Consider the following 15,227-nt stretch of genomic DNA (forward strand, 5'->3'; position numbering starts at 1 on the left):
CTATTATTGGATTCAGTGGCGGAGTTGAGTGCGTCTCTGAAGGCATCAATGGTAAAACTTATTCAGACAGCGAAGACTTCCCACATGGTGACAAGTGACGGTGCAGTGTTAGTGGAGGAGGTGGCAACTTGTCCCGCCAGTTCTCTTAGACAGTCCCTGTCATACTACCCCAAACCTGGGAGGGCTTTTGGCTAAGAGAGAGCAAGGCAAGTGTTCTTCACCATTCCTCCCTTTTGCTTAGGAGATAATCTGTCCTACATCATCTGGGAAGCTCCTTCTTTGGGAGTCTCTGCTTCCTCACAAGGGGACACCTCCGACATTATCTAATTTTCCTGATGCTTTGAGTTTTCGTTGGCGAAGGTTATTTTTCCGTCAGCCGTACTGGACCAGCTTGTTAAGGACCTCTTAAAGGTGTTTGCGATCTTCAGTCACTTGGACTGGAAAGTCGAAGCTCTGACCAAGGACAATGAGAATTTCAAGGAGTTAAAGAACAACATTGCCTCGGACTGGCTAGGAGTACTGTCTGGAGCAGACAAGGCTATGAGAGATGGATCTATCGAGCTAGCAGCTCTTTGCTCCTTGGGAGTATGGAAGAAGGGGGGAACTATGGTGTTCCTTTACAACTAAATGGCTTACACAGACAGAGGTTGACCCCTTTTTTTTGCCATTGCACCCCAATCTCCTTTTCCCTCTGGGTATTGTGAGGAAATTTGCTTCAGACCTCCAAGAGGAGTCGACTCAGGATCTACTGTCAACAACAAAATACCTTCTACTGTGGACGGATCAAAATCAAGTGATTCTAGTCACTCAATTTCTTTGTGCCATTGCAAGATGCAGGCGTCAATCTTCTATCAGCGTCTACTGGGCTAAGAGGGTGCTTTTCTGAACTGGTGTGTCTGATATGTTTTCTTCAGAGACATCAGTTACCCAATTGTGGATATCCTTCTGTATCTGAGAAGATCTAGAATCTCTCCTCCTCCTCCATTAAGGGATATTGAGCTATGCTTAACTCAGTGTTTAAGCTCAGGGACCTAGCTCTTTTGTCAACCCATATCTTAAAGACCATGTCAATTCCTCGGATATGTCCAAGCAAAGGAACAAACATCCGGTCTCCTGGAACTGGTATGTAGTGTTGAAGTGGCTGACAAGTCCCTCTTTTGAACCGCTCAGATGGACATAAGGGCACAAACACAATGAAGATGTCTGCTAAGTCATTTCCAGTATTCCCGGCAATGGACGGGCCTGTCACTACACTAAACAATCAAAGCGCTAGTTATTTTTAAAATTAACGCTACCGTGCGGGTTTTTGAAACTATAGCAATGTAATTACTTGGCAAGTAGGTATGAAACTTAATTTTATTATGAAAATATGAGTTTGGTAATCATATCAAATGTAAAAAGTTGGCTCAACTGGGCAACCAGAAGGTGATAATACATTTTATGCATAGTGATGCATGCATTTCGTAACAAAAACCTCATGTTATTCAACTTGTGCAGGTTGTATCATATGAGCGTTCATCTCCAGTACCTGACACAAAAGAAGAGGTGATGCAAGGGGAAGAGAAACTCACAGCCTTACAGCTTGAATATACACATCTGTTATCATCTCAGCTTGAATCTCAGAGGCAATTTTTTGAAAATAAAATTAGTGAAGCACAGGCTGAGGCACTACAGGAAGTAAGTTATTTTGAGTATTAGACTTTATGTAGTGTGTTGCATTCTCTGGCTCTCTGTTTCAATTAAGTGATAGTAGTGAGTCCCTGAAGAATTTATTTTTTCATTTTACTCGGTTGCTTGTTATTGTTTCATATCTTTTCAAGCTTTTATTTATTTATTTTTTAAGTAAAATCATAACAAATCATCTGTTTCAGGCTGAAGTTTCACGTGAAGCTGCTCGACAGCTGTCTGAGGAAATCCAGGCTATGAAACATGAGATGACAAATATCACCAAAGAAAAGCAAGCACAGGATAAAAAAATTCAACAACTTAGTCAAAAAATCACAAAGGTAAGGCTTTGAAAGTCACTGGGTGCAAGTAAAACTCACATTACCAGTGTAATTATAATACAATATTGATATTTTCTATGCTTGATATTGACAATTTTTGCATTTTTATATGACAATGATTAGGCATTTTATCAACAAAAATTTTTTTTTTTACTCTGGCCCAGACTTCTTTGTTTTCAGTATTATCAGATGTAAAGTTTTACTTAATGCAAATGCTTTGCTTATGCATTAATTGATTGATTACATAGTTTAGAATCTGTTTCAACAGCCTATCATCAATTGAAAAGTACCCTGGTACAATAGCTTTGATAATTATGGAAATGTAAGAACAGTAATTTTATACAGGAACAATTTTTTTTCTAAGAATAGCCATAAGAAAGCAATAACTTTACTCTGCAGCTTGGTTCAGGCTACTTCAGTAGTGTAGTATAGGTTTACTGGTGTAATTCAGCTTTAGGCAGACTACATTTAGTATACTCAAAAAGAATGGTGTAGAGAGTTCTGATCCTTGGATGGTACCGCTTGCCAAACATATTTTGAAGAACCTTTCAAACTTTCAGAAAAAGCATAAAATTACATGATGTTGAAACTCTTAAAGCCTATAAATTTCTCACCAACCCTTATTACTGGTTCTTAAAACATTTATTTCTATTACCATACTAAGATACTTAAATCTAATAACATCACTGTGCTTGAATGGTAGAGCTCTCTTAAAAAATGCTGTAAAAATGTAAATTTTTATAAATGTGCATTACAGTATTGATGCACTTTACTTAAGTAATGTGTTTGTTATGAAACACACTATTATTCCCTTCATACTATGCCAGGATTTATCAAATCTGAATTATATCTTTTGAAGATATTTACCTAGTCATAAACTAATTTGAATATTTTAGACAATCAAGAGAAACATTCTCTTGATGGGTATCATGGTTAAAAACATAGTTGTTTCAATGAATCAATTTGTAAGTTTTAGGTAAAAAGCACACACACTGCCAGGATTTGGAGATTTTTTTTTTACTTGAAAGCACTTCCTTAACCCTTAAGAGTGGGCTAAAATAACAAGATGCAGCACCCCAGACTGGGCAAACTTTGAAGTCGGCCAATAAAAAAAATAAATAAAAAATAAATTTAAGGAAAAAAAATCCATGGAAAGGGGAAGATATGCAAATGCACATGGTGTAAAAATCTAAAAAAAATTCTCCCTACCTTCCATGGGAAGTTGAAAGTGACTATTCACAACCCCTTTTTGGGCCTGTTTTAAAGGACAATGAAGTTATTCATGTTTTTTCCTAATAATTTTATTTTGTAAAATTATAATTACAGCTCACATAATATCAAAACAGATAAGAACTAAAATCGGTAACAAATTCTGAATATATTTGTTGTAAAATATTTATGTAAATTTACCGAGATCGAAGACGCAGCAGCTATTTTAGATTAAACACGTTTTTTTTTCTAATATTTCTTTGCAAAATTACAATTATAACTGAGATGTTATATAATAAATATAACAAGATGAGAACTAAAACCAACAGCAACCCCTGGATATATTTATGAGCAAATCAAAAGACATCATGGGAGAGAGGAGCACAACATGCCCCCCTTGAAGTCAAGATCACAACTGGTGATCTGCCTACAATAGTTGATCTGAGCAGTCTAAAAGTTGCCATTAGTGAATTTATAGGTCATAGAAGTAATGGAACCTCTTTCTCACCTGATTCCCCCAAATCGATGGCCTGTAATACTGATGCTCGCCATGAGTGAATCTGCCCACCACTAAAATCTTGCTTATATTGTTACTCATATGATGGTATCTGTTGATGAAGGGTTCATTGTAACAAGAGGATGGTTAATCAGGCTTTCCTTCATGGGAAATTAAGATAACAACTTTGGGTGACCAGGATTATCTTTCATTTTGAAACCTTTTTTTTCTAGTTAACCAAAGACTTGGAGACAGAACAGCACTTAAATCTTTCATTGCGAGAAGGCAAACAAGAATGGGTGGCCAAAGTAGTGAAACTGGAAACAACGTTGGATACTAAAAATCAGGTTAGAAAGTTTGTTAATTACTGATTGTATTGATATTGTTATTTCCTGATTATTTGAGTGCCTGTAGTATTTCAGTACAAATTAGAGTGTACAGTGCTGTCTGATTTAATTTGAGAAACAATTGTAGTCATTCTAAAGCCATCTCATTGGTAAATTGGGAACATGGGTTGTTAAAGTATTCAGGGGGAAAGTATATGTGACTATTTGTACCAACTTACTAAGTAACTGTGAGGTATGTCAACTGATTATGCAATATGTAGAAGGTGAATAAAAAATGTTACTTTCCGAAAGTCCTTGCTTTGTCTCAACAAGTTGCTGGATACTAACTGTATTGTCTATGCAATTTGCTGGATGAGTTTCCTACTAGTTCCTAGAGGACCTATTTTATAAGTGATTAATGAACACTTTGTGATTTTTATTCGTTAATAAATCTTCATTTAAGCAAAACATTTGACTCACAGAAACCTCCAACTTGTTTAAGAAGAGCATTTCTAAAGGTAATCTGAAATTAATCTTACCTCTCTATTATGATAGCTGTATTTCCCATGTCATGTGGAAGGCTAATAGAATGTGAAAAGTGAGAAAACTAATACGATTGTTTAGTTTGGACTGTCTATTGACCCATTCCTTTTGGGTGTTTTGAGCATCTGTAGTGTTCATTCAGTTTTTCTCTGTTTGTCAGCATACGAGGACACATTGGAGTGTGTTTAGTTTTGATTTCTTTGACAATTCGATTGTTTTCTGTATTTAGTTTAGATTTTCTTGTCTTTATGCTCTTTGGATGACATCCTATTTAATGACAAGTAGTTTCAAGTCTGTAAGCTAAGAGGGTGCAATATTTGGCTTTACTCTTCAATTTACAAAGTTCACCACATGTGTTAAATGTAGGAGCAAGGATGGTTCATTTTAAGTGTGCCGTGATTAATATATTTGTAGGTCAGATGAAATAATGAGTGTTTATCAAAGATGTGAGAAGCAGATAAGAATAGGAAAAGACAGAAATATAGATTCTTCTAATGCTGGGACAGAAAGTGAGGTTAGGAGGAAAAGTGTCTGAAATTTTCACAACCTTGCAGATAGCAGCTCTTCTCACTTTCCATATTCTTTTAGGAATGTTTCCCCTCAAAATTTTCTTCTCTCAAAGATTCCATATTATTCAGGATATGGTTTGGTAAATTAGAAGCCTTTGTAGCTAGTCTTATCCCTTTTGGGGTTCCCCCCTCGTGGCAGAGGAAGTGCCAGTACCTTCTCTCCCAGTTAGGCATACCTTAGGGCTATTATACACAATACTTGGCTAATTATGGTTTCAATGCGTGGTACCAAGGCTGTGTTCAGAAACTGCTCTTGTAGACAGAAACACTGAACCACTTACACTTCCTGGGCAGCTACAAGTCAGCTGAATTATTTGTGTGCTCTGTCATATTGTTAACAGCAGGTGACAGCTTAACTGGGAATGTAATGCAGTCGTCAGCTGGAGTTCTTATGAAAATACTCTCTATGGAAGTTGGGGTTATGTTGAGCCCAGAAAAGCAACCTTGGATACAAAATTATGTCAGTCTAATATTAAGTGGAAAGGTGTTGATAGCAGCTTATGGATGATTGTAATCCTTTTAGTTTGTATGTTTTCATCCATAAGTCAGCATCTACCAGAATGTCCTAGGTGAGGTGGCAAATGGGACAACATACTCCTTGCTGCCAGTGACACTAGAAGAGTGATTTAGTGGCTACTAGGTGTTCCAGCTACTTTGTCCATGGCCTCTGAGAAAGGGAGGCTACTTCTCATTGTCTACTGAGAAAGGGGCATGTTTGGATGAGGCATAGGCATCTTGAGTGTGTTTGGTCAAGATACTTGCAATCTTATTCAGGATTGCAAGGGCAAGGGAAGGGAGACTGCAGGTGCTGGAAAATGCTAACCTTTGTAGCAGCTAGAAGTGGCTGCCTAAAAAGAGAACTACAAACGATTAATGATTCTGAGAGTATGGTGGTAGGGGAAGAGTCTGCAAATCTTGTTTGCCGAGGGCAAGTCTTATACAGGTATTGGTGACTGAAGCTTTCTCTAATCCTTTTGGGAAAGAATGAACCTGTCTGGTTTAACTAGTGGGACCCATAGAAGAAGGACAATAGGGGTGAAGGAAGCCCTGTAATATCTACTGGAAGAGGCAAAATGACAAATTAGCTAAGACAATTTGTATTTTTCATAGCTACAAACCTTTGGTCTTAGCAATAGGATATTTCTAGCACCTAGCTGGATCCGGTTAAATCGCAGATGAAAGCAAGGAATCTTCTGAGATCTGGCAATGCGTGCGTATATTGGGTGAAGAGTGGCCAAGGACCACGCACCCACGCCACAGCATCAGTCTTTCTTAAAACCGCCTGGAAGAAAGTTGTGGTTGACCTCTCTCGGCCTTTACCCGGTTCATTGCCTGTTTTCACTTGTATTTGAGTATGTGTGTGTGTGTGCGCTGATTTTATGGCTTCTTCTGGTCCTTCTTCGCCTCGTCAATGTGTGTGTGCCCCGGAACTCCAGGTTTTTTGTGTTCTCTTTTTTGGCTTCGGCTGGGACGGATTCACACATCACTTGTAGTAGGTGCCATTCAAATGTTTGTACAATAACGAATCCCTGCATGGGAAGCCCTGCGTGGCCTAGAGAGCAGTGGAAGTTAACCCTTAAACACCTATTGGATGTATTAAACGTCGATGAAAATTGTCTGTTGGGTGCCGAATTGACATATGAAAGGTCGATGCAAAAAAGTTTTTAAAAAAATGTGGGGAAAAATAGTTATAGGCCTACTTGGCGAAAACTTTTGAATCACGCACCTTGAGGGATGTTGGGAGTTCACGGATCAAGCTGTTGTTTTGTTTACAATCGTTACCCAGGCGCGCAAGCGCAAATTTCTTTCTTCTCGCACTAAAAAGCATCAGCAACACATCTCGGAAATTATTTTGTCACTTTGACATAATTTTTGCACCATTTTATATTAGCCGTTACATAGTTTTATATATGTAAATGTGCGCAATTTCATGTAGAATACAACAAAAAACAACTCATGGTTGTAGCTTTTATCAGTTTTGAAATATTTTCATATAAATAACGATAACTGCCAAAATTGCAACCTTCGGTCAACTTTGACTCTACCGAAATGGTCAAAAAACGCAATTGTACGCTAAAACTCTTATATTCTAGTAATATTCAATCATATACCTTCATTTTACAACAAATTGGAAGTGTCTAGCACAATATTTTGATTTATGGTGAATTTATGAAAAAAACATTTTCCTTACTTCCGCGCAGTAACTCTTCCAAAAAAATCATAAATTTTTTTGTTCGATTGTCGTAATGTTTGCACAGTTTTATATTAGCCGTTACATAAAGTTTTATATATGGAAATGTGCACAATTTCATGTAGAATACAACCAAAAACAACCCATGGTTATAGCTTTTATCAGTTTTGAAATATTTTCATATAAATAACGATAAGTGCCATAATTTCAATCTTCGGTTAACTTTGACACAACCGAAATGGTAGAAAACCGCAATTGAAATCTAAGACTCTTACATTCTAGTAATATTCAATCATTTACCTTTATTTTGCAACAAATTGGAAGTCTCTAGTACAATATTTCGATTTATGGTGAATTTTAGAAAAAAACTTTTTCCTACGTCCGCGCGGTAACTGCTGAAAAAATCAAATTTTTTCGTCTGATTGTCATAATGCTTGCACCGTTTTATATTAGCCGTTACATAAAGTTTTATATATGAAAATGTGCACAATTTCATGTGGAATACAACTAAAAACAACCCATGGTTGTAGCTTTTATCAGTTTTGAAATATTTTCATATAAATAACGATGTGCTAAAATATCAACCTTTGATCAACTTTGACTCAACCAAAATGGTAAAAAAACACAATTGTAAGCTAAAACTCTTACATTCTAGTAATATTCGATTATTTACCTTCATTTTGCAACACATTGGAAGTCTCTTGCACACTATTTCGATTTATGGTGAATTTTTGAAAAAAATTTTCCGTACGTCCGCGCAGTAACTACTGATTTTTGTCCGATTTTCGTAATGTTTGCACCGTTTTATATTAGCCGTTAGATAAAGTTTTATATATGAAAATGTGTGCAATTTCATGTAGAATACAACTTAAAACAACCCATGGTTGTAGCTTTTATCAGTTTTGAAATATTTTCATATAAATAACGATGTGCCAAAATTTCATCCTTCGGTCAGCTTTGACTCGACTGGAATGGTTGGAATACGCAATTGTAAGCTAAAACTATTACATTCTAGTAATATTCAATCATTTACCCCTATTTTCAAATTAGAAGTCTCTAGCAAAATATTTCGATTTATGGTGAATTTATGAAAAAAACTTTTTCCTTACGCCCGTGCGGTAACTCTTCTGAAAAAAAAAAAACAATTTTTTTCATCCGATTGTCGTAATGTTTGCACCATTTTATATTAGCCGTTACAAAAAGTTTTTTTTATATAAAAATGTGTGCAATTTCGTGTAGAATACAACAAAAAACAATCTATGGTTATAGCTTTTATCAGTTTTGAAATATTTTCATATAAATATCGATAAGTACCAAAATTTCAACCTTTGGTCAACTTTGACTCAACCAAAATGGTCAAAAAATGCAATTGTAAGCTAAAACTATTACATTCTAGTAATATTCAATCATTTACCTTTATTTTGCAACAAATTGGAAGTCTCTAGCACAATATTTCGATTTATGGTGAATGTATATGAAAAAAACTTTTTCCTTACATCCGCGCGGTAACTCTTCGGAAAAAATCATAAATTTTTTTGTCCGATTGTCATATGTTTGCACCATTTTAAATTAGCAGTTACATATAGTTTTATATATGAAAATGTGTGCAATATTATGTAGAATACAACAATAAACAACCCATGGTTGTAGCTTTTATCAGTTTTGAAATATTTTCATATAAATAACGATAAGTGCCAAAATTTCAACCTTCGGTCAACTTTAACTCGACCGAAATGGTAGAAAACTGTAATTGTAAGCTACAACACTTACAGTCTAGTAATATTCAATCAATTACCTTTATTTTGCAACAGATGGGAAGTCTCTAGCACAATATTTCGATTTATGGTGAATTTTTGAAAACTTTTTTTTTTTTTTTCTTACATCTGCGCATTACGATTTCATGCATCATATTCTGATAATATTTTCTCTGTGTTGCTTTGATCGTTTTACAATTTGTTATATACCAAAATCATTGCAATTTAGTGTACAGTACAACGAAAAAATAATTCACTCATTAGCTTTAACCGTTTTGCTCACAGCGCGATTTGTATACAATTATATATGAAATTTTTTTGAGCTGTCATATATTCCAATATTTTATATATGATAATATTTTTTTTCATTTCTGATGGTTGCATACTTTTAATATTTGTTATATACCAAAATCATCGTAATTTAGTGTGCAATACAACAACAAAATATTAACTCATTAGCTTTAAACGTTTTGCTCACAGCGCAATTTGTATACAATTATATATGAAATTTTGTTTTTGCGTTGTCATATATTCCAATATTTATATATGATAATGATATTTTTTTCATTTCTGATGGTTGCATACTAAACTTCAGGCAATGAGAAAAAAAGGAGCCTAAAAAGGAACTCTTAATCTTTAAAATTAAGCGTGCTGTGATTTTGAAAAAAAAAACCTTTTTCCGCTTAAGCGTGCTATGATTTAAAAAAAAAAAAACTTTTTCCGCTTCAGCGCTCACTTGCAAACGCTGCCGGCATACAGGAGACACTTTCAGAAATACCGGCCCCTACGTTTAACCTCTTCATTACCGAAAGTTTGTTTGGAGGTAGGCGGGTACCACCATTCAAGTCTACTACACCGCCCTGGGTGCATAAAGGTGGTACGAATAGTACCACCAAAACTCCTCTTTTCAGATAGGGACTTCCAATCATTCTGTAATTTCGGTTTGAAGAGTTTGGAGCAAAATAAACATTATGACACGATGCCAGACGTATGACGAACCCAAAAAAATATTATTACTGCTTATAGTAGTGTGTAGGTGACAGATGAACTGCGTCTCAACAAAAAATCACAAAAACAGACAAGCGCAAACATGTAATAACTTCTACTCAAGTATAAAACCAGTTGCATCATCATTTACTGTATTTATTTATTTATTCACTTATTACATTTTACAAATAAAAGATATGAACACCAGATAAATGAAGGTAAAATAAAGCCTTATAGTAACTTTATACTATATAAAAAACCAAACCAGAGAAAAAGCGAAAAAGCGATTTTTTCTGAGGACAAGAAACTTGAAAAATTAGTTTAGATACCCCTAAAGTTGTTTTCTGTGATTAAACTAATCTTAGAAAACGTAGAAAACGACATCGACCAATTTTTGAGAGATATACTATAAAATTTGCGATTTCCATATTTATCGGCGGAGCTTTCGCTTTAGTTGTTGCTCTTTTTTTTTGTTATTACGTGCTTATTTACTGTTCTATTTTGATAATACTTTATGTGCATGTTCCAGGTGGATATACCAACATTCTGTAAGACCGAATTTCTATTCAAGACTGTAGTTTTCTCACCGACCACCAGTGTCCCTTGTACAAGGGACACTAGCGAGAGATTCAGATCGGCAGTGCACGCAATGTTTACATTCTGCTCACCCACCCGGTAAAGAAGGGGTTAAGGGTTAATTTATAGTAAGAGGGAGCATCGTAGAGTGTACTCTTCCTTCGTGGGAGGGTTTTTCTTCTCCTCTTCCCGATGCTTCGTCTCCTGCCGCTGTCACACCCCATGCTAGTGTTGTGCCTTTGTCCCCTTCCTTTTCTTCCACCGATTCGACGTTGGAAGTATCGGGAAAGCCCTCAGACTGATTTGTGTAATATTGTCCCCTCTTCCTCGGGAGTTAATTTGATTCCCGAGAGGGAGGAGGCTTTTTCAGCAATGTCTTTTATTTCAGATTTGGAGGCGCAAAATGGCGGTGCTTTGGGGGTCACTTGGGCTACAGGACCCTCCTTGGAGGGTTTGCTGACGCCCTTCTTGGATGCTTGCTACTCCCGTCCTCATGCTGTCCAGGCCTTCCCCCCTCCTCCTGGCTTCATCTTCGTTGGCAGCTGAGGTCGGCCATATTGTATTGCTCCGCCAGTGACGATTGCCGCTTCTTTGAGTCAGACAGAAGCCGTGGTGTCAACCCCGCTAGTGACGTCACGGGGTCAGTCATTTTGTATTCCTCCGCCTGTGGCATCTACTTCCCGTTCAGATCGGGGGGAAGCCGTGACATCATCGCTGCTTATGACGTCTCTTCCATTGATGACGTCACTCCCAGTTGTCTCTGCTGTGCTGTCTCGCTCATCTGTGTCGTCGTCATTTGCTGCTGTGACGTCATCTCTGCCATCCAGTTCGCTGCATCTCTCTTCCATGTCGTCGGCCCCTTCTCTTCTTGATCCGTCTGAGGATTTATGCCAGGCGGTTCTTAAGAGATTGGACTCTGTTTAGAAGATAAGTTTGCTGCCATGTCGGCTGGGAGGACTGGATGCCTGCGTGTTGCGTCGCCCCTGCCTCCTGCGAAGAGATTGTGTAAGGAGCTAGTGCTGTCTTCCTCTCCTTCTCCCCCATCTCTGCCGCGTTGGTGTATCAAGTGTTGGAAGGCTAAGGACTTTGCCCTTTCTTCGTCTGCGAGTGAGGAGCAGCACACCCATGTTCCTGCGAGTGTTAGTTTTTCTGAGTGTGTTAGTGTTTCTTCCCCTGTGCGATCTGCAGTGGCTGTTATCCTCTGCATCAAGTCACGAGTGTGTTGCAAACTCCCACGTTCGCGCACATGTTGCAGGTGCTTCCGCTTCTCCTTCTCCAGGGCCTATTCGTCGTCATAAGGATCTCAAGGCGCCTGTCAAGAGGTTGAAAGTTGTGAGTGCAGAGTTGGTGCAGCAGGATTGTTTGCCTGCCCCTCTTCCTGGTACCTCCAGGGGTTTGACTCCGAGGGATTCTCATTCCATCTCAAGTGTGAGATTCCTCACCTACGCTTGTTCGTACTCCTGCCCCGCGCATGCTCGTACGTGGCCATGTTAGAGAGTCATCTGTTGGTAGAGTGAGTAGTGATGTCCCTAGTAGTTGCCGCTTAGATCCAGCCCAGACAGGTTAGTTGGTGTTTTGGTCTGTTTGGCTGCTAGTTGTTCTGATAATTTACACGAGGAAGGTGCTTTAGATAAGCCTGCACATCCTTCTCGTCGTCGGTCTCCGTTGCCGGAGCAGGAGGAGGGAGACAAGCAAGAGTTTTTTTCTTCCTTTACAGAAGTTGTCGATCTCATTCGTGGGTTTAGCAATTTGGAGAGTAGGACTCAGGCTCTGTCGTCCTTCACGCCTTCCTGCTTGGAAGCCTTGCTGGGAGCTACGCAAGATCCCAAGTCATCGTTTCAACTTCCCTTGTCGGGGCATGTCCACTCGGGATAGATCGCTTTGCTCTAGGGACTCTGCAAGGTTGCTTCCCCACAGGAGCAACCAAACCAAACCTGGAATCAGGTGTGAGACAAGACATAACAGGTGCAGCTAGTATGGAAGTAGCTGAGGATCATGGCATAACAAACAGCAGTTGTAAGCAGGGATAGAAGCTTTAACATAAACAAAAGGTATCAATTCACTGTAAAAGCAGTTAGTACAGTAGAGGTAGAAACAACTGCCAGCACAACCAGAGTGGAGAAGGAAGAACACACTTAAAAGGATACAATTGTAGGCATTGTGAGAATAGCCTGACATGTAGTCCAAACTCTATAAGACAATATTGCAAGTGTAGGTAGCATACTGAACATGAAAGGCATAGCATAAGCAGAAGGGACAGCAGAAATAGCTTTGGTAGCAGAAGCTAGAGCACAGGAGACTGAGTGGGAAATGCAAGTACAGGCAGCCTGCGATTACTGTCGCTATTGGTTGGCGGCACTTCGGTTTTATGGTGATTGTTAAATATATTCGTAACTGGGTTTTACACTACGTAGGGTTTATAGCGCCGTTGTCTGGTTATCGGTTGCTTATAGGCTAGTTGCTGAGAATGCCTCGTAAAATACAAACATAATGAATATGCATCTTTTCCTCTGCTCTTAAAAAGATATCCTTTACTTTGCAGCATCCAATAATACTGTATGTAGTCTTGTATTATTATTTGTGTTATAAAATACAAACAAACTGATCATGTTTTGGTTTGGAAAAATCAGATGAGGGCAGAGGTCAGATTATTTTGCCATATTTAACTCTATTCAGAGCCATTTTCTTGCTTCTATTTGGCATAAATTAATCTTGAGAAACTACTCATGTGAGACAAGCTTTTTTCTTTATTTGAAGTGTTTTTAAGTTGAAAATTGACTTATAGGTGAACTAGACTAATTTTTAATGTTAATAAATGGCGCTGTTGTCTGGTTATCAGTACGTATTTTGGTACTTCCTGAAGCACCGAGAGACCCTCATAAAATACAAATGTAATGAATATGCATCTTTTCCTTGGTTCTTTTGAAAAGTTATGCTTTCAAGTACTGTATCCAATAATACTGTATGTAGTCTTATACTACTACGTATATAGTATTATAAAATACAAAGTGATCTATATTTTTGTTTGGAAAAATCAGCAGAGGGCAGAGGCAAGGTTATTTCGCCCTAATTATCTCGATTCAGAGTGATTTTCTTGCTTCTGTTTAAGTAAACGTTCTTGTTCGTTATATGAAGGGTTTTTAAGTTGAAATATGACAAATATGTGCTTGTTGTGAACTCTATTATATTTTTCGTTAATAGATGGTGTCAGAGGCATGTTATTGTATAAAATTACACTTGTTATTTTCACCCTATTTCATAATAATATGATATTTACGTATTTATCTGTTTTCAGCGTGAAAAAAACATGGCCAATATTTTTCATTAAAATACTTTTTTTTCCACTGTTATTTGTGGCCGAGTTGCATCCATGTTGCTGATGCACAATAATTTAAAGTCATCAGCAGTGTGAACGCTGTTTTCTGAGCTTCAGCTACAACTGCTGCTTAATTTAGTAGTACGTACTATGACTATATTTCCTTGCCAATATTTTCCCATACCAAATAAAGGTAACATAACTGTGGTAATTTTTTACTATCATACGATGGCTGAAATGTAAGCAAAACTTTATCAGATTTGGTTCGGTTGTTGTAGCAAAACAACTATTATTATTCAGTTGTTTATGGCTGCAGTGTTTAAACAACTATTATAACGGTACTAACGATACTTGAATCATTCTCATTTGCTTTTTTAGCTGAATTAAATAGAAGATATGATAAATAAAGAGATGGAGAAAGCATTAGCAGTCATAGTAGGCCAAGATCTACCATTAAAAATTTGTATCACTACCAGGCAGACCATAGTAAATGGTTAGGCAAATGAAATTCCACATGTCTAGGGCACCGTAAGGTGGATTGTGATGGCTGTAGACTTGAATTTTGGTTAGAGGCAAATTTCACTTAGCGTTGGGCCCCCAGAAACGGAATCCCTGCTGTTAACCGGGGGCTGCCTGCCTGTACTGAAACATTAGTAATCAACACCATGGAAGTGGAATATCTATTAGTACAGCAGGTGGACCAGGCACTGCTGGAATTGCCAACACAGGAGACAATCATCAGTACAACAGGCTTATCATGCGCAGCTGACTGAATGACAGCAGCAAGTACGTACAGAGAAACGAGTAATCAAAACCATGGAAGTGGAATAACCATAAGTACAGCAGGAACAGCAAGGGATCAGGCACAACAGCCACTACTGAAACAGCTAACATGGGAGGCAGTAATCAGCAAGTACTATGCAAGTTCCAGCACGAACAGACAAGACGCATGTATTGCAGTTATAGTTGATGAATTGTAAGGAGAGGTCAAGCAACACAAGTGGTTACAGCAGGACCGCCAAAATGGTCACGTATGGAAGCAGCAGTAGGCACAGCATGGCAAAGATGATCATGAATTATACTGTAAATTAGAAGAAAAGATATCCTACCGGGGTGAAAAGATTTCCCATATGTAAGGATCAAAATATTAAAAAACAGCAAGAACACTGGCTGGTACATAAGTAGCCAATGTTGAGAGAACATTCAATCACCAGTGGGATAGGTTACTTAAGTAAGTGGCCAGTATTGAGGAGA

General features: G+C 37.9%; 1 protein-coding gene across 1 annotated transcript in view; it reads left to right on the top strand.

The window, feature by feature from the left end:
* Window positions 1–15,227, top strand: part of LOC135223761 (BRCA1-associated protein-like) — a 241,336-nt gene that overhangs the window by 117,984 nt on the left and 108,125 nt on the right. Inside the window, 3 exon segments of the mRNA XM_064262524.1 lie at window positions 1,498–1,677; window positions 1,872–2,006; window positions 3,945–4,058. Of these exon segments, the coding sequence (XP_064118594.1) occupies window positions 1,498–1,677; window positions 1,872–2,006; window positions 3,945–4,058 (429 nt within the window).

This window comes from Macrobrachium nipponense, chromosome 10 (genome assembly GCF_015104395.2).
Source record: "Macrobrachium nipponense isolate FS-2020 chromosome 10, ASM1510439v2, whole genome shotgun sequence".
Lineage (NCBI taxonomy): Eukaryota > Metazoa > Arthropoda > Malacostraca > Decapoda > Palaemonidae > Macrobrachium > Macrobrachium nipponense.